Below are 27,625 nucleotides of genomic sequence, written 5' to 3'. Positions count from 1 at the left end.
ACATCTCTCAGGAGTGATACAGCTATAAAGACAATTACTGATATAGTTGCTAAGCCGGGGGAGACAGCTTTGGGTGCAGTGGGAATCCAAGCCAGATGTGGGCGTCCTTGAGGGGAGGCCCGCAGCAGGGGTGACATCTGACCACGTGAGGCACAGAAGCTATGGCCACCAGCAGCATTGGGTGGATGGCAGGCTTGGCCTGTGGAGCACTTCCAATGACTGCGACAGGAAGCGTGGGGAGCAGCGGCCATGGGGAGCCTCCTCGTGCACTTGAGTGGAGGGTAGAGGTGTAGGCTGCTGCAGTGGGGCTTCCCAAGGAAGTTCTGTAGGAGAGAGAACGTAAAGAGCACATGCTCTAAGTTCACTGAATTCTTGCTTTGAGACCTTGGAGGCTGCCACACTCCTAGGACTCCCAGTAAGAATTGGGGGAAACTTTGCAGTGGGGATGAAGGTCAAGTTATAGTAGTAAATGACTAGAGCCAGAAAAATACCAGGTAATGCTGTTAACATGACCCCATTTCTACTCCTAGACTTGTGCAGCCTAGGGAATCATAGGTTATGCAAATATATAGGTAGGTATTCAGTCTAGGCCTTTCTTTGATATATAATGTGAACTTCAGAATCTTGACAGTCGATGATTTTTTTATTGTTTATACCAAGCTCCAAGGGAGGGTGGTGGGTAGATAATAGAGCTCTCATATGCTCAGAGGGTGGCCTGAACATGGTCACTTAATGAGTCAGTGGCTGAGACAAGTACAGATACAGGAATTTTTGCATTTGTAGTGCTAATTATCTCAATCTTCTTTCATTTAGATTGTAGAGATGTTATTTATATTTAAGTTAAGCCCTGTTAAAGATAAAAATGTGTTTTCTCTAATTCAAGAAGGATTTTCAAGATTTTTCTCCCACAGTTTATAGTTAGTTATTGCAAGAAACTGTTTGCTTTTCTGAATCTTGAAATATTGTCTTCTCTCTGAAGATTCTGTGCCCAGCTTCTACTGGAGGCAAAGTGGTATAGAAAGAAAGAGCAAATGCTTTGGAGCAACAGGCCTGAATTAAATTCTACCTCCTTACTTTCAATCTATATGACTTTGGGCAAGATAGCTTAATCTCTTTGAGCCTGAGTCCCTTACTTATAAGAACAGAAAAAGAATTGCTGCTAGGTCAGATCGTATCTGATTTAGCTGGACTTCAACACTGAGGAAGTGTACTATGTTGCATAACAAAACAAAAGGTAGGTGACTCAAAGATTGTTTAATTTGGGGGCTCAGTAATATCATTGAGGGTCCGGTTCTTTCCATCTTTCTGGTCTACCATCCTGACCACGTTGGCTTGGCACTCTGGCTAACTCCCCTCACCGTCTTGAGACGGCTGCTGTGGTTCTGGCGATCTTGAGCAGAGAGGACAAAGTCCAAGGAAGAAGAGGGCATCTCTTCCAGTATGTTTCTTTAAGGGCAAGAGAACTTTCCCCAACCCTCCCGCCAACAGACCTACCCTCACGTGTTGTTGCCCAGAATTGGGTCACGTAGCATCCCTAACCCAGTCATATTGAGGAAAATGGAATCACTATGACTGACTTAGACTGTGTAATTAAGATTCACTCCTGAGCTAAGAACAGTGTGACCTTCCATCAGCATCATGTCCGTGGAGTTCTTTAGCAAGAAAGAAATAGGAAATGGCTGATAGATGGGTAATCACCAGTGACTCTTATTCCTGTTTTGTGGTGTTACTTTAAGTTTGAGGTAATTATTTGGATCATGATTTTTTTTCAAAGGAATAGACTTTATTTTTTAAAACAGTTTTAGGTTTACAGAAAAGTGAGTGGAAAGTGTAGAAGGTTCCCGTATATCCCCTAACCACCACCCCTATTTTCCCCATTATTAACATCCTGCATTAGTGTGGTACATTTGTTACAGTTGGTGAGCCAATATAAATCCATTATTATTAACTAGAGTCCAAAGTTTATATTAGGGTTCACTCTTTGTGTTGTACATTATATGGGTTTTGACATAATTTTGTATAATGTCATGTATCCACCACTGGAGTACCATACAGAGTAGTTTCACTGCCTTAAAAATACCCTGTGCTCCACCTAGTCATCCCTTCCTCTCTCCCTCCAAACATCTGGCAAACACTGATTTTTTTACTGTCTCCATAGTTTTGCCTTTTCTAGAATGTCATATAGTTGGAATCGCATAGTATGTAGCCTTTTCAGACTGGCTTCTTTTACTTTGCAATATGCATTTAACGTTCCTTCATGTTTTTTTGTGATAGTTAATTTCTTTGTTTTTTTTTTTTTTTGGGTGAGAAAGATTGGCCCTGAGCTAATATCTGTTGCTAATCTTCCTCTTTTTGCTTGAGGAAGATTGTCGCTGAGCTAACATCTGTGCCAGTCTTCCTCTATTTTGTATGTGGGACACAGCCATAGCATGGCTTGATGAGTGGTGTGTAGGTCCACATCGAACCTGCAAACCCCAGGCTGCTGAAGCAGAGTGCTCGAACTTAACCACTACGCCACCAGGTTGGCCCCAGTTCATTTGTTTTTTTAGCACTGAATAATATTCCATTATATGGATGCACCACAATTTGTTTATCCATTCACCTATTCACCATTCTGGTTGCTTCCAAGTTTTGGTAATTATGAATAAAGCTGCTGTAAACATTTGTATGCAGGTTTTTGTGTGGACATAAGTTTCTAACTCATTTGGATAAATACCAAGGAGCATTACTTGTGGATTGCATAGTAAGGACATGTTAAGTTTTGTAAGAAACTGCCAAACTGTTTTTCTAAGTGGTTGTACCATTTTGCATTCTCACAAGCAACGAATGAGAGTTCCTGTCGCTCCACATCCTCGCCAGCATTTAGTGTTGTCAGTGTTTTGGATTTTCACCTTTCTAATAGGTGTGTAGTGGTATGGATAATGATTTTTTTAAAATCTTGGCAGAAGTGGAAATTTGAACTCTGATTAGCTATTTGATAAGAAATTATTGTTAATTTTTCAGTTGGAATAATAGAATTCTGGTTTTGTTTTTTTAAAAGAGTTCTTATCTTTAGAAATACATATTGCAATATTTACCAATGAAATAGGATGTTTGGGATTTGCTTCAAAATAATTGAGGATGAGGAGAGAGAGAGTGGATAATGGTAGATGAAACAAGATTAACCATGAATTGATAATTGTTGAAACTGGGTCGGTAGGTACATAGAGGATCATTATAATATCTCTTTCTACTTTTGTATATGTTTGAAGTTTTTTATAAAAAATGTTTAAAATTAAAATTTGATGTCATGTTATTAAAAAATGGTGGACACTTTGGTGTTTAGTAAAAATTATGAACCATCTTCTAGTACCACCTTCAGATTAAGCTCAGTCCTTAATAGTATTACGGAGAAGAAATGACTATATGTTAAATAATTGTATATGTACTGGATTAATAATTATTTAAAGAATCCTCCTGGATTCTGAAGAGAACCTGAGAAAGAAACTGAAGAATCTTTTTGTAATATAAGCAATTTTACCTGAAATTACTTTAAGAATATATCTGATTTTTTCAAAGTGAATTTTTTAAATTACAAAAACAAAAGGCAGTACATGTGCACTAGAGCAAAATAAAACATATGGACAGGGGAAAAAGGACATAAATACCTTACCCATTCAATAGGGCCGCTCAGTCAGAGCCTTGAGGGTTTCCAAACCCGTTCCTGCTTATCTGGGTATTTGTATTCAGATATTTTTTGTTTGTTTATATACAAAAATTAAGACTTTCTTAACATTCTTAATATATGTACCGTTCTGCTTTATAACTTAGTATGTCTGACACACTGTTTTAGAGACTGCATAGGATGCCATTGTATGGCTGTATCATAATTTATTTAACTAGGCCTCTTGTGTTAAACATTGAAGGTTTTTTCCCAGCTTTTTGCTATTACAGACAGAAGGGAAGCAATGGCGAGCTATTAAGAGCACCGACTCTGGAGTTAAATGGCATGGGTGCTGTGCAGAAAAAAGTGAATGTAGCAGGGCTGGGATGCTGTCCTTAGAAGGGCTGCTTACAAGGTTGGCACTTGGCTGGTGTCTGAGAACTTGGATTTCGGGGTGGTTTCCACCAGCCCAACTGATAAGAGAGGCTCATTGTGCAGTGTGGTTTATGCTGAACACTTGCTTTCCTTCTGGAAGTCTGGAATTTTGTTAGGTGCTGGGCAGAGGGTGCCTTTGTGACCAGCCCCCAGTAAACACCCGGGCACTGAATCTCTAGTGAGCTTCCTTCATATACAACACTTTACTTGTGTTGTCACAACTTGTTGCTGGAGGAATTAAGGACACTCTATGTGACTCCACTGGGAGGGAATTCTTGGAAGCTTGCATCTGGTCTCCTTTGGCCTTGGCCCCATGGGCCTTTCCCCTTTCTTGAATCCCTTCACTGTAGTAAATCATAGCCCTGAGCACAACTACCTGCTGAGCCCTGTGAGTCCTCCTAGTGACTCTCCAAGCCTGGGGGTGGTCTGGGGGACCCCTGACACAGGTTCAAATCCTGGCTCTGCCACTGTACAGCTGGGTAACCTTGGGCAAGTTACTTACCTTCTCGGTCATTTCCTAATCTTTAATTTGGGTTAAAAAATAGTTTTATCTCGTTGGATTTTTATCAGGAATTAAATATGTAAAAATATATAAAATACTTAGAATAGTCCCTGGCATGTAATTATTTATTAATAAATGTTAAGAATTATTATCTTGGAAACTAGATGTTTATGTATATTTGTAATTATTTCTTTTGAATAAATTCCTAGAAAAAGAATTATGGATATGCACATTTTTTTTTCTTTTTGTGTGTTCTGATCATAAAAGTAAAACATGTTTATTGTTAAGGCATTATAGATACTTGCTATAGAAAAAGAAAGTCTTCTCTAACTCTATTTTTCAGATATAGGTATTTGTAGTAATTTGCTGTATACATGATCAAATTTATTTCTACATATACTAATATGGACAATATAATATAGTATTTTTAATAAAAATGGGACGATGTACATATTATTTTATTGTATATGCCTGAATATAAGGGGTCCTTATATTCAATGAAGATTCCTAAAAACCTTTTTTTGTCTTCTTTAAATAAACACTTCAAATATTGATGAAATAGAAAATGTATAATTTTAACGTCTAATTTATCAACTTAGATACACCTTTACATTTGAAATCACTCATTATATAAAATATAGTAATTTAGAATTACATTGTTGCTTTTTTTTAAACAAGCGCCACAGGCATCTTTGACATCAGCATCACCCATCATCACTAGAGCCATTTTGAGGTTAGTTAACCCTGGTTCTGGAGCACGTCAGCTCTACTTCACCGGTTGCTCAAGATAAGCACTCTTTGATTCCACTGGAAGTTTTATCCTATTCACATAACATTCAGGTGGTTGGTTTTCATTTGCCCTGTATGTGTGATTGCCACAGCCTGACTTCTCACTATACTGCTTTTAAAGTTATCTTTAAAAGATTTCCGGGGTCCGGCCCGTGGCTTAGGGGTTAAGTGTGCGCACTCCGCTACAGGTGGCCCAGGATCAGATCCTGGGCGCGCACCGTCGCACCACTTGTCCAGACATGCTAATGCCGCATCCCACATAGAGCAACTAGAAGGATGTGCAACTATGACATACAACTATCTACTGGGGCTTTGGGGAAAAAAGGAGGAGGATTGGCAATAGGTGTTAGCTCAGAGCCAGTCTTCCTCAGCAAAAAGAGGAGGATTAGCATGGATGTTAGCTCAGGGCTGATCTTCCTCACAAAAAAAAAAAAAAGATTTCCGTACAGCGATGTCTAATACTTAAAATTGTGAGGTCTTGCCCTCAGGAATAACTACTATGAGTGTGTTAAATTTCTCTACCTCCTTTTAAAATGGTTTTATCAGGTAACCTCTGTCAGCATCTAAAACTATCATTGATCGAGGTTGTTTCAGGTTGTGTCTTCCTTAAACAGTATTTAACATTGATTGGATCCTGGTGTTTTTAAAAAAAATATTTTGGAGACAATTGGGGAAATTTTAACGTGGACTATCTTATAAGATATTTTGAAAATATTATTTTTCTTAGGTGTGGTAAGGGTATTGTCAGAGAGGGCCTTAGGAGATCATGCTGGAAGTATCTGGGGTGAAGTGTCATGATCTCATGATGTCTGCAACATACTTTGAAATGATTCAACAGAAAGAAAAATGGAGAGGGGCAGAGATAAAAAGCAAAGGTGGTGACATGTTTACCATTGGTAAATGCAGGTGATGGATAGATAAGGTGTTCATTGCAGTGTTCTCTCCCCACTTTCCTATGAATTTGAAAATGTTCAAAATGAAAAGTCAGACAATAAAGAAAGGCTTTTCTCTCCTTCAATATTATAAAAATATTCATCCATGTTTATGTCTAGGACTTTCATATTTTCATTTTTTACAATTAATTTATTTTGAATTGGAATTTAATTTTGGCATAAAGAGTGAGATATGGATCTCACTTAATTTGAAGTAATACTTGATATTAAATTCTTTTAAATCTGTTGTTTTGGAAATTTCCATTCTGTTGTAACCATGCTGTTTTTCTTATGTAATTTTATGGCATGTTTTTAATTCTAATAAGGCAAATCTCTCCTCTTTATTCTTCCTCTTCCAAATTTTCTTAGATTTTCCAATGCCTTTATTCTTCCAGGTGAATTTTGGAATAAACACATCAAGTTCATGATTAATTTGAATTTTGTTAAAATTATAGATTAATTTGGGCAGACTTGACGTTTTATAATATTTTTATTCAGTAACAGAGGATTTCTCTGGATAGCAAAGAATCTTTCAGAAGTTCAAGCAACCATCACAGAGATATTTTGTCTGAGAAGTTAGCGTTTTAATTGTATTACAGAGTAAATAAATATGTTATTTACTTCACTTACTATATATTAGATATTAGGGTCCAAAAATGATTAAGATAGCATGACTGCCACTCAAAAGTTCACAATCTTCTAAGGAATAATGGTTAAAACAATGTGGTTCTTTGGGAAAATACAAGTATTTACAAGGTACAGAAGTACCATGAGGGAGAGAGTATTTTTGGCTGGGATGGGCAGGCTCACCAGAGGAAGTGATGCCCACCCAAGAATTTAAAAGATGAATAAGCATTTTCCAGGCGGCTGGGTTATAGAAGAGTATCAAGTCAGAGGGAATAGAGCAGCTATAGAAGCATGGAGCCCTGAAACAACAAGGTGTGTTCAGGGCACCACAACTGGCTTCATGTTGCTGGAATATAAAGTGAAAGGGTGTACTTTTGAAAGACAAGGCTAGAGTAATAGGGGTGGGGGTGCGGAAGGGTCTTTGTATACCATATGGAAGAACTGGGGACTGTGTCTTAAAGGTAGAGGGGAGCTACGGGGAGCTTTTAAGCAGAGATTTCATATGGTTGGATTTGCATTTTTGATAAGTTGAGTGGAGGAGTGATTTGAGCAGGAGCAAAACTTGAAGCATTAAGTGAGTTGGAAGCTAATGCTAATTCATCCTTGTATGAATTAAAGGCCTGAATTAAACAAGTGCCAGCAGAGACAAGAGAAAGGCAAGATTTGAAAAATATTAAGGAGATAAGATACACACAGGACTTGACTAGATATTTTAGACTATAAAAGAGAGCCGTAGGAGTCCAGGATGTATCTTGGGTTGGTCCAGTTTTCATAAAGAGACACACATTAATTGGTCAGCATTTTATGGGGTTAATAAGATGACTCATCAGTTTCCCAAACTCTCTGGATAAGTCTGCAACTGTTCTGTAAATTGAGGTTATGTCACCGTTACAGTGTTCACAAATTCAGCCTTTTTCTATCATTCCATAAATATTTTGGGAAGTCAACCATCTCTCCTGGGCTTGCTCTTCACCTTTTTAAACAAAGGGGTGAACTTGATCTCAGGTGAATTTCTGCTCTAAAATCATCCTATGCGATTTATTTTCCTTGGTACATTTGCTTCTATGTGCTCAGTGTTGTGCTAGGTTTTGTAGGTTACACAAATAGACTTATGACTCCTGCCTTTGACAAACTAGTTTTGTTGGAGAAACCAACTGGTGGCACTACTACTGAAAGGAAGTAATGTATAAGAGCTGATTTGTTTATGGTACAGCCTGTAAATTCATTCTTTTGTTCATTCGTGCATTCATTCATTCATTCTCTACTCTCATACAGCTTGCACTCTAGTGGAGAGACAATCAACCATTAAACAAATAAGTATATCGTCTACTAAATGGTGATAAGTGTCATGGAGGTCAACAAAACAGGCAAGTATGTGTGTTGAGAGTCTGGTTTACTATTTAATGTGGCGTGATGAGAGAAGCCCCTCTTAACAGAATGACATTAGACGAGAGACCTAGGAAGTGGGAGACAGTGAACCATATGGTCTATGTAATGTCAGAATGTGGGGGAAGATCGTTCCAGGTAGAGAGAACAGCAACTCGTAGGCCCTTGGGTGGGAGCATGCTTGGCTTGTTTGAGGAACAGTGAGGAGGCAACTGTAGCAAGAGCAATATGAGAGGGGAAGGTGAGTCCACTGATGGAGGGAGAAAAAGATCTTGCAGGGTCTTGGAGGCTATTGTAAGGGCTTTGGCTCTTCCTCTGAGTGAGACAGAAAGCCGTTGGAGCATTGTAAGTGGAGACATGACATGATTTGACCTAGGTTTTAGAAGCATCATTCTGACTGTTAAGTGAAGATTAGATTATAAAGAGGCAGGGGCAGAAGAAGGGAGACTGGTTAGGAGGCAGGTGCAATAGTCCTGGTAGGAGATGACTGTCTCGGACCAGGTGGTAGCAGTGGAAGTGGTGAGAAGTGCTAAGATGTGGTGGCATTTATGATGTATATACTGACATAGTCCACTTACAGAGATGGAGAAGACTATATGAGGCATCTATGGAAGAAAATCAAGAATTCGGGTTTGTTCCAGTTAAATTGGAGAGCCCTATTAAGATGTCTAAGTGGAGGTGTCAAGAAGGTAGTTGGATAAGTGAGTCTGGAGTTTAGTAGAGAGGAACGGGCTGAAGAGATATAGAAGATATTTAAAAGCCACAAGTTGGTTGTGATGGTCAAGTCAGATAGAGAAGAGATGACCAAATTGGATAGAGATGGCTGAGCTTTAGGGCACTGCAGGGTCTCAAGGTCGAGGAGATGAAGGAAACCAACAAAGGGGCCTGAGAAGAGGCCACCAGGAAGGTGGGCAGAAGACTAGGAGAGTGTGGTGTCTTGGAAGCCAAGTGAATAAACTGTTTTGAGGACCTGAGCGTGATCAGTGGTATCCTAAGATGTTGATAGGTATGATGAGAACTGAGAATGGACCATAGTCCATGCAGGATGCAGGAAATAGAATCTGTCATTCCACTCATGATTTTATGAGTCCTAAATATTTTCACTGCAAGGTTTAGTTAGTTCCAAGTGTTTTCACTGTAAGATTAACTATGAAAGTCGTTCAGGGTAACTTCCCTAAGTTAGTCATTTCAGCAAAACAGTCTCCACTTGGGTTTGGTATGCATTTTTATTATTAGCGGTAGTATTCATCTTGGGTAACGGGCAAATCTTTGTTAATGCATTATTTTTCTTCACCATCTCCGTCTCAAGAGTTGTTTGTTCGTCCATTCAATTCACTCACCCCAAAAAAACTTATTAAGCTCCTGTCCTATGCCAACCCTAGGGTTTTTTTGTCCTGCTAGATCTAATTTCTCACGTGCAGGATTTCGCCTTCAGGGTGGCACTTGGCTTCAGCCAACCGTGTCCAGCAGCAGTTCTCAGCGTCTGCCCTTAGAGGACTTAAGTCGGTCAGACGATGCGGCCCTCTCACGCCTGGGAGGGACCCTCTGGACGCTCAAGAGCGATATGCAGATGAGTTGGGCGGGCAGTATGCACATGATGTGGGTGGGCCTCGCCGGGTGGGCAGCCTGGAGTTGAGGTGGGCGGGCCTGCAAGCGGGCGGGGTGGACCGAGGTGGGCGGGCGGTATGCAGATGAGGGGCCGGGGGCGGACCGAGACGGGCGGGCGGTATGCAGATGAGGGGGCGGGGCCCGCCCCCGCGGGAGAGGAGCGGCTCCGCCGGCGGCCGCCGGGAACTGGAAGGCGCCCGGCCCTTTCTTTGACTGGAGCGGACCCGCTGGACGCAGCTGCCTCGCCAGCCGGAGCCGGCGCGAGCTGCAGCACGGCGGACACCGTGTCCGAGGCCGGCCAGCTGGCCGCTGCCCGAGCCGGCCGAGCATGGGCAACCACTCGGGGCGGCCCGAGGATCCCGAACCAGGTCTGTGCGGTTGGCGGGGGTCGCGCCGCGCCCCCTCCCCGGCCGGGCGCCCTTCCCCCACCCGCCGCCCGGGCCGGCGGCCGCCGCGCTGCCCGCGGGCGCCGAGGGGGCGAGTGGAAAGGTGAAGTTCCCGGGATGTGATTCTTGCCTTTGGAATGCGCCAATGGGGTTGTGAAATTACCTGTGCCTGCTCCGCGACAAGGAAATGCCACTCACGGTACACACGTACCTGGAAGCCCTGGGTCCGCCCGGACGCGGCGAGTGGGGCGGGAAGGAGCCTGGCTCCGTGGCCCGGAGCACGCAAGCCCGGCCGCTGGGGAGGGGTCCTGTGGGCGGGGGGTCTTCTGTACAGATTTCATGGTGGAATCTGGCTTCCCCTCATGTCTGCCGCCGTGTGTAGGCAGTTCTTGCAGAGTTTCTAGGGATTTGCGACAAAAAGTGTGACTTGGCAGTCGTTTTCTGGTTCATTGTCCATTTTGCAGTGCATCATTTGCATATCACACACTTTCTGGAGTCCCATGGAAGGTGGCAACCCGTCAGCAGATCTGTTACTCATACTCAGACCAAAGGCTTGCTTGTGACTGCTGCTTACCCAAAATAGTCTGTGCTTATTTGGGGATACCAGAAACTTCTCCGGCTTATCAAATTTTTATTTCCTCAGAATTTAAGCGAGCTTGGTGGAGAGTCAGCTGGGCTCTAGTTTTTGTCTTCTGGTTGATCATCCTGGCCTCCAGCAGAGATTTAGATGCTGAAAACCACGGGGTTGCATTTAAAAGCAAAACAGAACATTTCTATACTGTCACATGAAGCAAATGGAATTTAATTTAGCCTCAAAACTTGCATCTCGGCCGACTGGGGAGAGAGGGTCGGCCTAGTGCTGGCATCCTGGAGTGGCAGGTGACAAGTATGTGTTTCTGTGACAGTCAGAACTCTAAAGAATTTTTCCAGGGAGTAATTTTTTAATTTGAATTTGAATGAGGAAATTGAGGCTTTGAGAGGTGGAGTGACCTGTGTAAGTGACTTATCCCTTGAATGCTGTAATTAAAACTTTGCTGTTAGCCTCAGTCCATTGCTCTTCACTGACCTCCCAGTGCCTCAGCTGCCTGTCTTGGCAGGGAGGCCAAGCCCACTTAGGCCATATCCTTGGGGCTGGGCCAAAGTGGGTGCCTCCCTGGCAATTGTGGTACGTTGACCTGGTCTAAGAACCAGGGTAGAAAACTTTGACTGCCACACGAGAACGCTGTGAGAAAGAATTTTAGATATGGCGTTACTGCATCGATTACATAGGGGTAACTCCCTGAATTACGCAGCACTTACCCAGATTTCTTCGGGCAGAATAACTAATATTTGCAAAATAATGCCTTTATCATAAATAGCCCTGTGATAAACTATCAGGTAAAGGATATGTAACATTTTAAAAACGCCTCTCATTAGTACACGACTGCCCAGGTATTGTGAAAACTCCTCTGTATTATTCCCTTCATGTCAAAATTGTGGAGAGACTGTCCCCCTTGTTAGAGCCATGAAGAGTTATTTGGGTGCTTGCTCTCCAATTTCCAAGTGACCTTGCTTTTTAAAGCATTCTAATGGAGAGCAGATGAGGAGGACACTTTTATGCCAGTGATTTATTTTGTTGCGTCTTTCAAAGAGTGCACATAATTTCAGAATGGGAACTTAGTCTGATTTGCTGCAAGTAAAGATACCTAATTAGAAAATCTTAGGAAAGACTTTAAATGCTGGCCTATTGTTCCTGAAAATGTGAGTGTAATTTTAACTGGTCTCTTAATGCTGTGATGAAATGCTATAGAATGCATCAGTGAGATCCTGGAAGTTAGAGTTTTGTTAAAGATTAGTGTATCTTCAGATTAGTATATCTTCAGTCTGCTTTACCACGAGGGCTAGGATGAGGTGGGGGCCTCCCACTGGCAGTCGTGGTGCATTGGACTAGAATCGGAACAGTAAGTGCTTCAGTGGGTCCTCAGAGCAAGGGGCGCAAAGAGGAGTGGTAGAGGTAAGGGGAAACAGAGGGAGGCTGGACAAGGCGAGAGCAACACTCAAGTCTCATTTTTACATGGTTCTTGCATTGTGTCGGTTTTGTCCTTTGAGAGACAGACCCTTAAACAGAATTGGGAATGAAAGAGGTTTATTAGAGAGTAACACCTGAGAAAGACAGAAGGGATGGGAAGCAGAAGTGGGCCAGGAATGCTTTAAACCATGGTGCAGATCCAACACTGAGGAGAGGAAAAGGGGGCGGCAGCAGGTTTGGGCAGAGAGAGCCTCAGACAGCCATGCAGATCTGGCGACTTCTTGGCCAGCCAGTCAGGGAGCTCCAGAGCAAACTACCCAGTAGAGGAGCCCCAAGTGGGCAGAAATGGCTAGTCCCTAGTCTTCTTGCTGTGGTCGGTCACTGCTGGAGGCTGCCTGGGAAGAATGTGCCTTCAGCTCAAAAGCCAAATTGAGTCCTGGGATCCTGGTGGCACTAACAGCTGGAGGTGTCAGTTAACTGCAGTCCTTGCAGCTGAATGCCAAGTTCTTTCTCGAATAGAGATCCAAGTGGCACACCTCGTGGCTGGCTTCCTCAGGACCTCAATTGCTTCAACAGGGAGGGTCTGTTGAAAGGGTAAATGAGGTAAAATCCCCATCTCAGATCCCCCCCCGTCCGGCCCACCTTAAAGGGGCTGGAATTACCCCCATCTCTTTCACTGGAAATGCCTCGTCCTCTCTGGGGCACACGTGAGGCAGAAGGCAGGTCCTCAACTGCTGCTTCTTTTCTAGCCCTGGAATTGGCTGTGGTGGCAGCAAGATTCCTCTTTTGTGGTATCTGTGATCCTCTGAGTTGGGTCATTGTGACTTATTGTGGTATTGCAGATTGGACAAGAGAAATAGACCAAGTAAAAGACATGAAAGTTTGCATGAATGAGGGCACCTAGAATCAAAACATGTTGATGATCACGTCTCTTACCTCCTAGCAGGTCCCAGTTAATAGTGCTTCAATTTCCAACCAGGTTATTAGTGCCTGCATTGTCGGAGAGGGCTGCTGGGTATAGTTGTGCAGGTTGGGCACTGTTCAAAGGCATCTGGGTATAAGGAAATGAGTCGGCCCAGGTGGGGTTGTATCAGTCCAGAGGAAGGGGTGCCATTTTGCAGTTTTCCTTTTTTATAATCACACAAAGGTGCCCCATATGCTAAATGAGGCCTTAGTAGAAGGTGAGCTTAGAAGGCTTTCCTCAGTCTCACTACTAGCTGATATTTGCTTACTATTTACTTTAGATTTGCATGTATGTGTTTAAATCATGGATACAAATGTTATGAAACAAAAGTAAAAGCTTCTACCCATACCCCGTCAGGTCCCACTCTATATTAGTTATGTAAGTTAATGCTGACCGGTTAAAGATGAATCCCAGAACAGCCACTTAAGACAGTAAAAGCTGATTTCTCCCTCACGTCACCGTCTAGTGTGAGTTGGGGGCCGCCTAGGGAGTTAGGTAGTTGTTAGAGACTCCGGCTGGTGAACGTTCATCATCAGGGTCTGGCTCCCACGTTGCGCTGGATCTCCCAGCAGTCAGGAGAAGAGAGCGCCTTGAGGATCCTGCAGGAGATGTGGTAGTGCCCGTCATTTCCACCCGCGTTCCACTGGCCAGACTCACGTAGCCCCACCTGGGTGCTGAGGGACTGGGAAAGGTCCCTGCGGAGTGCCAAGCAGAAGACAGCACAGATGTTGGTGAATACTGCAGTCTCTTTCCAGACATGATGTCCACTCTCAACCACATTTGTGTCAATATTTTATTAAGAAAATTTTAATCAGAAAAATTGAAAGACATATATAGTAAACACTCATATATCCACCACCTAGATTCTACAATCAACATTTTGCTACATTTGCTTTATTTATGTATCTCTCCATCTGTTCATCCCTCTATCCATCTTATTTTTTTTGTGCCTTTCAGAGAAATGGTGGTTATCTCTATAATTCTACATAATATGCTATACCTATAATCTTTCTTGATTTATTAGCTCTCAGAGCTATCTGTTAACCCTCAGTGTGCAAGTTGAGGAATTAAGTGCGTTTTTACTGCTACATTCCTCTCCTCCTCCATTCCTGCAAGTCATACTTAAATTTTCTAAATCTCTTGTTAGTATAGTGAAATGCTAATGGTGGAATACAGGTGGTGGGTATACGGTTTTCACTGTACAATTCTTTCAACTTTGGTATATGAAATTTTCATTTGAAAAATTTAAAAATTCTAAGGAAATCTTCTGTTGTTCATCACCTGTATTTCTTGACTAACCAACTTTAAACAGTGTCCTTGGCTAGGTAAATGAGGATGTAATATCCCTAACTGTCTTCTGCCTTTTCCCCAACATCCTCTGTACCCTATTTTCCCAGTCTGCCTCTCAGCCTTTTACATGGCTAGAGCATTCTGTTCTGTAATTAGCATTATTAAATCTTCTGTGCAGTGTTTATATGTTGATTCTAAAAATTGAAAACAAATCAGCATTTAAAATATTGGGATCTCATATGAAGTATTTACTGGAGAACCAGGCAGTGCGTTTAGGTTTAGAGAGAAGGAAATGTAATCTTAACAATGCTTAATTTGTGATCCGTGACAGACCATGTTACTTTAAAAGAAAAATGGGAGGAGTAAGGAGGTTGGAAAGGAGTTGGTACAAGTATTATAGTTGTTGACTTTTAAAATTATCTTAACTTTGTCCTATTATCCAGCTGCTCAATTTTACAGATTGTACAGATTGTTGTAGGGAATTCATTTTCTTCTTAAAGACAGAAAGCACGGTGGTGAAGAGCCACACTGCCTGTTCAAATCCCAGGTTTGTCTCTTCGTAGATCTGAGACTTTGGGCAAGTGATGTAAGTGCTTTGAGCCTACTTTCTTCAACTAGAAAAGGGGGTGGTAATATAGCCTACCTCATAGGGTTGTTGTGGTGATCAGTAGGTGAGAACAGGTGAAGGGTGAGAACAGGCTCGCACTAGAAAGTGCCGATGAGCTGTGGTTGTCCCTGTTGCCAGCCTTCTGACTCCTGCCCAGTTTTGACGTGGTTGGCTTTGGGTCTGGTCTCGCTCTCAGGTTAGCCGGCTACTTCTTGGGTCCGTTTCCCCTTTTCTGCATTCCCTTTGCTTTGCTAGACTATTTCCTGTGATTATCTATGTCACCAAACTTTTATATATTCTGTCATCTCTATATTCACCTTCTTCTTCTGGTTTTCCTATTGACGTTTTAAATTTCATCGACTGTATTTTCTATTTCCAAAATATTTTTTGTCCTCTGTGTTTCTGTTTGGGGTTTGGGGTTAAGTTTAGGGGGAGGGGAGTAGAGTTGGTTGGAGGGCTGGAGCAGATGAGTTAATGTTGCTTCTGTTATTATTGGTTTTAGACTTCAAGTATTCAACACAATTTTTGCAATATTCACTAAGAGGAGAATGTAGTATGCATTTTTCTCAGATGTATTTTGTTTCATAGAAGAGTTTCAGAGTGGAACTAGTGTTCTGAGAGACATATTTCAGAAAATGCACCCTTTTAGTATTAAAAAAGATGTGTGTGTATATATGTGTGTGTGTATGTATATATCATATATATATATCTCATATATGTGTGTGTATATATGTGTATATGATATATATGTGTGTGTGTATATATATATATAAAAAGATCATCGATCTTTGATCAAAAATCAGTGATAACAGGGGCTGGCCCGGGGGCGCAAGTGGTTAAGTGCACGCGCTCCACTGTGACACAGCCCGGGGTTCGCTGGTTCAGATCCCAGGCGCGCACTGACACACCGCTTGTTAAGCCATGCTGTGGCAGCGTCCCATATAAAGTAGAGGAAGATGGGCACAGATGTTAGCCCAGGGCCAGTCTTCCTCAGCAAAAAAGAGGAGGATTGGCATTGGGTGTTAGCTCCGGGCTGGTCCTCCTCACAAAAAAAAAAAAAAAAAAATCAGTGATAACACATTGTAAAAAAAGATAAGTAATATCAAATATATCTGTCACTGTAATAAATGTGAATGAGTTAAACTCTCCATTAAAAGAAGAGGCCCCTCCTCTAGATTAAGACAGAAAACAAAATATATATGCTGCAGAAAAGCATAGTCAGGTGATACTTTGATTTTAAAAATTAAGTCATTTGAAGTTGTGAATAATAAAAAACTAGTTCTTTAAGCTTTCAACTTCAGCATCTTGTTATTCTAAGTTCGGTAAAATTTAATTATCACTAATTAAGGGGATCTTTGATTAATATTCACTCCCACTTACAAACTTGTTTAATAAGCTTTAAATATTTTAAATTGTGTTTATTAATTTAAAATATTTAGATTCCTGTTAAAGTCTGACTGACAAACAGTCCAGGTTTTTTAAGTCTTATAAATTTAATAATTATTCTTATAAACATAGTGATTCTCTTATGTATTCTAAAACACTCATACATTCTCTCTTTATGGTATGCGTGTGTGTATATAGATGCATACTTTCAAATTAAAATCACAAATTACTCAAGTACGTATTTTAAATTTAAATTACAAGGCTGATCTGTAACTCTTAATAGGTCTAGTTCTCTTAAACATAGTACATATAATTCCAAATGCAGGTATTTCTTAGTGTGTAATACTATTAATACTTATTTAGTTCTTTCAAATATTACTCTACTTGATTCTAAATGTTTCTAGGATTAGAAGATGTTTACATGAGTGTTTTATTCCAAATAATAAATAATATTGGGATTCTGTCCCATATAATTTTGGGGGTTGCCTTCTCAGTTTGCTGAGGTTTTTTAACCAACAGAGATCTCTGGCAGGAACAAGGACAGGATTCTTACCCCAGATGCCAAATATCTGCTTGAGCCCCATTTGCTGTGATTGGAGCATATGCAAAGATTATCTATGCGTGATAAATTTTCTCAGCCTTTATCTGAGGATATCTATATTTTGCCCTCATCCTTATTGATAGTTTGCCTGGGTATAGAATTCTGGGTTCAAAATCTTTGTAATCTCTCTATACCACTGACTTCAAAACTTGAAGAAGGAGGTGGTCATAATGCCCATGGACCTTAGATTCAAATTATATTTTTCTTAATTCTTACTTACAGTTCCTAATGGGAGCCTGAGACCTTTTCATTAAGACCTGTCACTTGCTTAGAGTTTGCACTTCCTTGGCACTTAAAGTATATAAATATTTTCCCATCTAACTCCAAAGACCTTTGACTTGATAGAACGCTACCTGCTTTTCTTATATTATCTGTCTCTTGAGGTGGTATCTTCTTTGATAGTAAAACAAAATGTGATTTAATTGTGGATATCTCTCATGGCTTTGTCCGACTTGCAGGGTTTTTATACTGAAACAGTATTATCAGTTAAAGACACACACACACCCACCACAAAGTCTCTTAAATCAGACAGGGCCTTCTATAGTGACAAAAGTACAATTCAAGAAGAAAAAGTAGCAATTACAAAATCCAGTACACTACTAGCAAAACATTGGAAGTGACTAAAGCAAAACCTGTTAGAAATGCATGGAAAAACTCGCAAGTAAAATGAGAGAATTCAACAGTGTCTCTTACACAAACAGTTTTTCTAGATTGTTCGTGGAATGGTTAAAACGTTAATCTATTCTAGATCAGAAAGAAAACTTCATTATAATTTCAAGGGAAATTTTACTGGTGACTCTGCGATCATAGTGCAATAAAACTGTAGATAATAAAATTTGAAATTTAAAAAACTTAATCCTTTTGGAAATTTTGACCCATGTAGGAACTGAAAACTACAATTATACAAAAATAATTATGAAGTACTTCATAAAGTTGCAAATAATAAGCAAGTTCATTCCTCTGAAAGCTTTTGTTATCAAAAAAGAAAGAATGAAAATATATGATGTAATTACTATATACAGAGAATTAGAAAATAAACAACAAAAGAAACTTGGGAAAACAGGAGGAAGTGTTCTAAAAGGGCAGATTAATGAAGTAGGTTACGACTGTATCTGTGTCTCTCTTGTTTTACCCTCAGCACCTAGCACATTGCCCAACACATGGTTGGCAGTTAGCAAATATTTGTTGAGTGAATGAATATATGAATAAACAAAAAAGAAAAAAACACTAGAACTGAAAAATCTAAGAGTAGGTTCTTTGTTAAAACAATGAAGTAGTTGGGGCCAGCCCGGTGGCGTAGCCGTTAAGTGCGCATGCTCTGTTGCCGCGGCCCGGGGTTCGCCGGTTTGGATCCCGGGTGCACACCAATGCACCACTTGTTAAGCCATGCTATGGCGGCGTCCGATATAAAGTAGAGTAAGATGGGCATGGATGTTAGTCCAGGGCCAGTCTTCCTCAGCAAAAAAGAGGAGGATTGGCATCGGATGTTAGCTCAGGGCTGATCTTCCTCATACACACACAAAAAAAACAAAAAAAACCAAACAAGTAGATAAAGCTGTAGTCAGACTAATTAAGGGAAAAAAAATAACAAAAATACCCCAAATTAGCAATGTAAGAATGTATATAATCAGATGTGGAGATTAAAAAAAATAGAAAATTTTGATGAAATTGAAATTTTCTAGGAAAATGAAACTACTAAAATCAATTCATGAAGAAATGAAACACTTGGACAGAAGAGTAATCTTGGAAGACATCACAAAGTGACTAAGAAAATAGCTCCAAAAATAATCCTGAGCCCAGATGGTTTTGTAAGTGAAATCTTTCAGATATAAGAAAAATATCATTTCTATGCTATTTAAAGTCATCTAGTGCATTGTTTCCCAAAGATTGCTATATTACAGAGGATACAGGTCATGACTGAAAGTATAAACATACAGATGACAATTTCTTATTTTAATAGTTAATTTAAAATGTGTTAGAAAAATTTTAACTAGTACATCGAATCTGTGTCTGTTGCTTAGGATGAGGTTAGGTTAAAAAAAGAGAAAGTCAATCAATATTAAGTTTATGTAGAAAAATATTAAATATATAATAGAACAGGTAAATGCAAATATAACCAAAATTGTGAAGGTGATGCTCAGATAATAGGAACTTGAAAAATATTCCAAAGTACAGAAAAGATGGGAAGCATTCCAATTTATTTTACCAGAAGTACTACTAATACTATTAAGGCTACTCCCAATACCAAAGCCTTTCAGAGACAGAGCTAACAAAGGAAGCCAGAGTTCATTCTTCCTAATGTAGATGCACGTGTCCTGACATGTAAGCCAAATTTAATCCAACCATGTATTTTTAAAATACTGCACTACTGGTGAAAAACAGGTTCATTCCAAGAATGCAATAATATTATTATATAATTAATTTAAGGTGTGTTAAGACATCAGTAAATTTAAAGAGAAAAAAATTTTCATCTTACTGCATATATGTCAATAATGCATTTGATAAAGTTTAACATCTACCTCATAAACATTTAATAGGAATGAATGGATCCTTTCTTAAGATAATAAATAAAGTGGTCTGAAAGCTACACACACCGTGCTTAACAGGAAATTAAAAACATTCCTATAAAGGTCAGGAAAAAAACAGTGGTGCCCATAGAGGACATTGTTTTCAGATAGACTAACTGAAGCAGTAAGAGTAAAAAAAATGTTTCTTAAAAAAGACAAAATTAGCATTATTTGTAGGTACTGGAATTCTCTTGTTAGAAGAGCCAAGAAGGTCAACTGAAAAGCTATTAGAACTAACCAGAAGTCAGGAGGGGAATGAGTTTGGAAATGCAAGTATGTATATATTCATATATGTATGAATATGCATATGTATGCATGTATGTGTATGTAGCTTTCTTTATGTTAGTAATAATCAGAAACACTGGTTTATTAAAAGGTCACATTCACAGTATGGGCAAAGTGTCTAAAACCTGGGGGAAAAATAAGGAATGGGAGGCCTCTGGTAAACTATACTCTCTACTCGGAGAGGAGACTTAGTGATGATGAAATAGATGTCCTCTGTTCTATGGAGGAATTATCCTTCATATATTATAGGTTTTCAAATCAGAAATAGTTGCTGAATTTTGTCAAATACCTGTTTTTTCTTTTTAGACATAATGATTTGATGGATTTGAAAATTTTCACCTTATAGTGAAATTTTAAGTCAGGTTCTTCTAAATCTCCCTTGTGGAATTTTTTTTTTTAACATGGATTTTTTTTTTTTAACTTAGCAGCATAAGTTTTTATTGACTCCTTGTTGCCTTATATGTAAAAAAGGGTGTGTGTACAAGGTTAGCTCTACCATTTCTGCTAACTTTAACATTCTATAATTTTGTCTTTTGACTTTTAAACTTTTTTAAAAAAATTTTTCTGTATACTTTTTCTTTCTTTTGCTTTTTTCGAGGAAGATTGACCCTGAGCTATCATCTGTTGCCAGTCTTTCTCTTTTTCCTTTTTCTCCCCAAAGCCCCAGCACGTAGCCGTATATCCTAGTTGTAGGTCCCTCTAGTTCTTCTATGTGGGGTGCCACCCCAGCATGGCTTGATGAGCGGTGAGTAGGTCCGTGGCCAGGATCTGAACTGGGGAACCCTGGGCTGCCAAAGCTGAGCACGCAAACTTAACTGCAACGCCATGGGGCCACCCCCATGACTTTTAAACTTTTTAACCCAGAGAAGTGTTTTGGGCATGGAGGAGACCGGGATTTCACCTGTTGAGTGTGTTGTTCAAATGTACTTTAGGTATGAGGTTTCTAGTCTGTTGAATTCTGTTTTACTTAAAATTTTTATGTGCCTCCAATCAGATCAGACCAGCCTCTGTAGTAGTATCGTAGAAGCAGCATGAAAACGTTGAGCATTTTGAAGCTTTCAGTGTATGCTTATGAAGACTTTGCCATCCCATTAGAGAGCACTTCTCCCCGGGACCATCCACCAACCAGACCCAGCATATTGGTGGGGCTTCACTCTTGCTGCTCTGCCTTATGAGACACCGTCTCCTAATATATAATGTTATTTATTTATTTATTTTTTTTCCCCAAAGCCCCAGCAGATAGTTGTATGTCATAGCTGCACATCCTTCCAGTTGCTGTATGTGGGACGCGGCCTCAGCATGGCCGGAGAAGCGGTGTGTCAGTGCGCGCCTGGGATCCGAACCCGGGCCGCCAGCAGCGGAGCGTGTGTACTTAACCGCTAAGCCACGGGGCCGGCCCACCATCTCCTAATATGTATATTATTGTCCACCACCTTCCCACTCAACCTTCAAGGCCCTCTGGCGTGCCCCTTCGCGTGGACGTTGTATGATAGTTGGTTCTTCTCCAGCTGAGAACCACTTGAGACACTTACTTGTCCTACTCATCTCTGTGGCCCCCGACAGTCCACAGTGGGCCTTAGCAAAAAGGAGGGTTTTAATGATTTGGTGGCAGCTGTCCCTTGTATTTCCAGGAAATTTTTGAATTCCCAGGAAAAAAATAGGTTTGCTATTTCAAAATTAATGTGGTTGGCCAAATATTTAAAATTGAGATTTAAAAAAAATCATTTAATGTTATGATGTTCAGAAAAGCTTGTTTCACAGAAAGTTTTTCTACATTCCACCACTACAAAGATAACCCAGATATCCTGGGCCAGGGGATCCCTGGGGGGCTGGCACACGGAACTTGCCCACCCGCTGTCTCCTTTCATCCTTGTCAGAGAGACTGAACACAGGCCACCGTCCCCATTTCCCTCTGGTCTTTCACAGCTCATATCTATTTGTAAATATTCTCTTTCCAATATCCTCTGCCTCTGCTCATTTTTTTTAACCTTGCTCTTTTACTTCAGAAAAATGAGTCTTTTATCCTTCACTCTTTATCTTCTTCTCATTAGCTACTTGTTCCAAATTGAAGCTAATTATGGGTAAGTGTTAAGATTGGGGGTTATGATAAGCCTGGAAAAATAAAGTCATAAATTTTGACCTGAAACTATATCTAATAAAGAACTAGTACCAACAACCTCCAAAGCTCTTGAAAATCCCCTTTGTTTTATCTGCCAAAGAATTCATCTCCTTCCTCTAATTGGTCCTGCTTTTTTCTGTAGCACCAGCAGCCAAATTAAAAAAAAAAATCTTGGAAGGTTAAATTATCAGCAGTCTAACTTTCTGATTTATAAACAGATGAACAAAGAGCCTATTCATAGTGGTCATAGAACCATTATGAAAATTATCTGTTTATAGTTATATTTTGGTCTCTTCTGCTCTCCCTTCAACCTGCATACATTATAGTGTGCCAGAGTTACATGGAATTATATGCTTGCAAACTGAACAGTCTCCTTTTGCAGGTTAACAAAGTGTGTGTGTGGTGTGTGAGGGGGCAGAGGCATGTGTCTGTGTGTATGTGTGTTTTGTTTACATGTGTGTGTTTGTGTTTCCGTGTGTGTATGTGTGTCCCTCACAACTTCCTTGACATCCTAACCTTCTCTGTCCTTCTGCTTTGTGCTTTATGCTTGGTAGGGGTTTTCAATCAGTAATTGTAAGTGATTAAGAAAGAAGAAAAAATAAAAATCAAGAGGTAACAGACATGATTCACTTCAGTGTAAACTGTGCATTAAAATGACCTCTTCTTTATAATAAACTCTGGTATCCAGAGCCTTATGCTAACCATTTCAGATACAAAATAGTCCTTAAAGTATTACAAACGTCTGCTTTTCATTCCGTGTGTTCCTGTCGCACAGGTCACCAGTATCAATGTCAGTTCTGTTACCAGCCTTGACTCTGGGGGTGCCCTAGGGGCTTCTTGATAGCTGTGGCCAGTCCACGCTGGGGTCATATGCTTGTCAGCATTCTGGACTTCCCTCGCTTGTCATCTGCTGTCTCTAATCTGTTCCCGCCTGCCTAGAAACCAGTAACTAAAGCTGCCAGAACTGTGTCTAAAGCAGAGATGCTTCTAATAATAAAACGGTGTGAAGTTTAGGGCACAGACATTTTTAGCTTCTCTGGAGACCTCTTCCTGTTCCCGGTTAATGACAATATCTCAAGTAGCTGAGTGGCTGTGCACTTGAGTCTTGGTTAGATAGACTATTACTGCACACTTGTGCGGACACACGCCATCCTCCTGCCTTAGCCTCCCCTCATATGCACAGGCCTCCTCCTTCCCGTGAACCACACCACACTCCCTCTCCTTGCCTTTGCCAGGATGCTCCCTTCTCAGAACTTTACAGCTGACTTCTCTGTAGGTTGGCCATAAGTCCCATTTTGTCCAGGATAGTCCCAGTTAACACCCATTGCGGGTCAGTTTATACCTTTTGTTTTTACTCTCAAAGGTGGAAGATAAATTATACCTTCATCCTACTCCTCATCCTTTCAGGCCTCCTCAGCTCATATGTCACCTCTCCAGGTAGACCTTACCCCACCAGCCCAGGTAGACTTCTCCTTCTCCTCCAGGGTGGAAGAGCCTTTGTTTGTTGTGGTTGCTGAATAGCCCCCAGAGCTTGGTTGGGCTGAGCCAGGGTTTGTGAGAAGGAGAGAAATTTAGGCTTCTTTCCTCAAGAGGACCTGTGAAGGGCCAGGCTGGCAGAAGTGAGGGAGGAGACGCACTAGCTGCTGGGATGGTCGGCAGGGATGTGTAGAGGAGGGACGTGCGAGGGGAGGTGAGATGAAGCGAGGAGGAGAAAGGGAGGATGAAATGTGGGAGAGTGCTGTGGACTTGGATTTACAGGAAGGCGTACTAATGTGATTGTGTACATCAGCCCTCAGGAGAAATTTTAATCTACTCTGCCCCTCAAGGCTGTCAGAATCAGATTGGAGTGCATTAGAAATGAGGCAGGGTGTGCCATTAGCCTTGAAGGGGACGGATAGAGGGAGAGACTTCTGGTGAGGCTTGGTTGTAAAAGGATTACATTAAATAAACAAACTCCATTTTCTCTAGGTAATAGGTTGTAATATTAGACAAAACCTTGGATTCAGAGACAGACGTTTGAGGTTCATTTCTTCTTTTTTGACCTTGATGGGTTTTATGTTGGTGAAAGGAGGGTTTGAGCTACATCTGTGACGTCCCTTCCATCTTTTAGAAGTACAGGATTCCTTCATGTGCTTTGGAGAGGCCACACTAGAAAACATTTTGAATTTCTACAGAGTACTATTTTTTTTTCCAATTGCAGGCCAGAAAGGGAAACTTCCAAATAAGGATGCACGAGCTACTCTGGGAAACAAAGGGAAACAATAACTAAAACACAAATCTAGCCTTTGCCCCGGCATGAAAAGAATGCAGACCGTTAGCTGACCTAAAGGTTTCTGTTTTACTTCATATTTAGGTGAAATGGTCAGCTTTCACCATTATGCCCAAAAGAAATTTCTCTTCAGACTTTTAAGATATTTGCGTTAATATTGAGATGATTATATTATCCTTGAGAGCACTGTGGTCACTTTTATCTATAAAACTGCCATGCTTAATTGTATATGTCCCAGGAACAGTGCTTGAAAACTAAATTTAGAAAAGTTAATCTAGGCTCACAAATGATTATGGTAGACGTTCAGTAAAGACTCCTATCTAATGCCAGCACACACGTTGCTGGGTCACCTCCCCTCAGTTTAGCCATCTGAACATGGTGGAGTGGTTCCGTAATTTGGTGATTTGATTCATCGGATAGTATGCAGACTGCCATTCAAACTGTACTTGTCAAGATTATTCCCAAGGATGAGAAATGTTTGATGGGGAGGTGGGTGAACAAAGCTGAGTACAAAATTCCGTGTATACAGATTATATCTTTGTAAAAGTGTGTTCCAGAGGACACAGATTGGCCAGCCTCATTTGTCTTACGGAGCGTCTTGAAGTTTTTTGAGTAAGAATACTTTGTCAGGCCTGAGCTCTCCACCTGTCGGATCTCCTGCCACTCCCTTTGGTTCTTTATTTGGCTTTCTCAGACATTTATTTACCTGTCTGGCTCCATAGGCAGTTGAATCTTTGACCTCTGATGAAAAAATAATAATGATAAGACTAATTTAAAAATAAGACTAAATTAAAATAAAGATTATTTTAAGATAAAGTAAAATAATTAAATTAATATACTACACATATGTAATGAGGTTATAATGGATGGTCTTGGTTGCATCCTGGGGAAATAGGCCTCGAAACAGAGATTTGTATGCAGAGTTTATGGGGGATGCCTGTGGAAACAGTACTGGTGAGGGGTGAAGGAAGGAGGACCAGGCAGAGGGAGAAGCTGAAACTGGATGTAATTGCAACACCTGTCTCAGTCGGTCCCAAGGCAGCTGGAGCTAGGATGGTCTCCACAGTTGTCCCAGATTGAGGCCAGGAGGTCAGACCTTTGTACCCTCCCCCCTCGTCAGCCCTGGAAAGGCTTCAGGGGAGAATCTGTTTCCTTGCTTTTTCCAGCAGTCTTTCATTTCCTTATGAATGCTGCCCTGAAGGGGGCATTCTGATATCCTAAAAGCAAATAAACATTCACTCAGTATTTTCTTCCTTAAAAAGTTCACTCTGAAGGAGTTGGCTCCACCACTGGCCACAGGTTCTGCCCGCACAGGGACTGGCTGACTCAGGAGGTCAGCATCCGGGCCTGACTCACTCTCCTCCGCTCCTTGCTGCCGCCCTGTCAGGGCCTGCTTCCCCAGGACATCTGGCCAGGACCTCGTAACCACCTCCTTTGTGCCTGTGGCTGGGTTAGGGAGGCCAGGTCACTGCTTGCCCAGCAGAGTGGAGAGTGAGAGTTAGAGGGCTTGTGACGCTACGATATAAGAAGAAATATATATTTTGTCCCCAATTCCCTGGAATTGCCGAGTGATAGGGGTGAGAAGAGCATCTTTTGTTATTCATAATAAGCCCCTTTTAACCATACCAGAGTTTATGCTAATGCAGTGACTCTTGGAGGATGGAGGCTGGTTGCCAGAGGAACCAACCATATGATAAGAGGGTTGGAACCTCAGCCCTACCCCCAGACCTCTGGGGAGGCGAGAGGGGTTTGGAGATTGAGTTTAACCATCAGTGGCCAGTGGTCTGATCAGTTGTGGCTACATAATGGAACCTCCATAAAAATCCTAAACAGTGGGATTTGGAGAGCTTCCAGGTTGCTGAACAGATCAAGGTGCTGGGTGGGTGGCACACCTGGAGAAGGCGTGGAAGCTCCATGCCACCTCGCATACCTTGCCCTGTGCATCTCTTCCATCTGACTGTTCCTGAGTTGTGTCCTTTGTAATAAACTGGTAATCTAGTAAGTAAACTGTTTCCTGAGTTCTGTGAGCTGTTATACTGAATTATCAAACCTGAGGCAGGGGTTGTAGGAACCTCTAATTTACAGCTGGTTGGTCAGAAGTATAGGTGACAATCTGGGACTTGTGATTGGTGCCTGAAATGGGGGCATTGTGGGGGTCTGTGTTAACTCCAGGTAGGTGATGTCAGAACTGAATTGTAGGACACCCAGTTGGTGTCTGGAGAGTTGGAGAGTTGGTCAGTGTGGGGAAAACTCCACATTTGGTGTTATTTGGTGTACTGGTGTGAGTACAGTAGAGAAACAGAGTGTGTTCTTTTAGGCCTCTTGACGTCTTGAGCCTCCCCCTGTGTTCTTCAGCTCGGCTTTGGCAGGAGAGCCCTGGGCAGCTGTGAGTGAAGTGCTCCTTCTGGTATGGGGTTTCTGCTGTGACTTGTTCACTGTGGGCCCAGCACCTCCGGTCTGGAGCCCCATGGAGAGGAGGGTTGAGCCTCCAGACAGGACCTAGCCATTCCTAGGCTCCTGCCTCTAACAACATCATCAAACTGTCGGAACCCCTCGCCTCCAGCCTCTGGTCGGAGAACATCTGCTCCAGGTCAGCCCAGTGCTTGGAATTCAGTCGTTGGGTAATATGTCTAGGTGCGAATCCCTCTTCATTAATTTTGCCTGCTAATTGGTGATCCCTTTAAGTCTTTTAACCTTTTTCTTTACTTCAGGGTAATTTTCTCGCATTGCTTTCTTCTTGCCCTCTGGCTTTTCTTTTATACTTATATTGGATCTTTCCAATCTTCCTCCATGTCTCTTAATTTTTAAAAAAAACTACATTCATCTCATTATCTTTTTTCTCAGAATTTTGAGTGAATTAACTTGGTTGGTCTTCTGCTTCATTGACTGGACTTTCTATAGTGGTCAGTATTTTTCACATGAAAGCAGTCTTTCCTAATGCCAAGTTTTCCCTTTTAATGAAGGTGTTTTCCTTTCAAATCTTACTGAAAATATGGGTGGGAGACTTTGTAAAGATCTCTTTACCACACTGGCCTTGCCGCGTAATCTGGGAACCGCGACTGATTTGCTCCTGGGAGTTTAGTGCTGCTGCCGGCCCTGGGTCACCCACCTCGCTCCCCCCAGTATTCCTGACCAAAAAGAACACCACTGGTGCTTTCTGCAGGTGCTGGGGCTTCTCTCAGCACTGTCTAGCTCAGGTCCTGGTGCAGGGATCCTCGCCA

At 41.4% G+C, this 27,625-nt stretch overlaps 1 protein-coding gene across 6 annotated transcripts in view; it reads left to right on the top strand.

Annotated features, from left to right (window-relative positions):
- The window catches only part of SPECC1 (sperm antigen with calponin homology and coiled-coil domains 1), a 268,607-nt gene that overhangs the window by 114,502 nt on the left and 126,480 nt on the right, over window positions 1–27,625 (top strand). Inside the window, exon 1 of one of the 6 annotated variants that reach the window (XM_087440381.1) lies at window positions 10,131–10,290. The exons of the other annotated variants lie outside the window; for them this stretch is intronic. Within the exon in view, the coding sequence (XP_087296507.1) occupies window positions 10,251–10,290 (40 nt within the window). The 5' untranslated portion in view covers window positions 10,131–10,250. Of the gene's footprint in view, window positions 1–10,130; window positions 10,291–27,625 lie in introns of those variants that run through there. 6 annotated transcript variants of the gene reach the window in all.

This window comes from Ceratotherium simum, chromosome 16 (genome assembly GCF_057802395.1).
Source record: "Ceratotherium simum simum isolate JZ-2026a chromosome 16, ASM5780239v1, whole genome shotgun sequence".
Taxonomy (NCBI): domain Eukaryota; kingdom Metazoa; phylum Chordata; class Mammalia; order Perissodactyla; family Rhinocerotidae; genus Ceratotherium; species Ceratotherium simum.
This window is presented reverse-complemented; position numbering and strand designations above follow the sequence as displayed.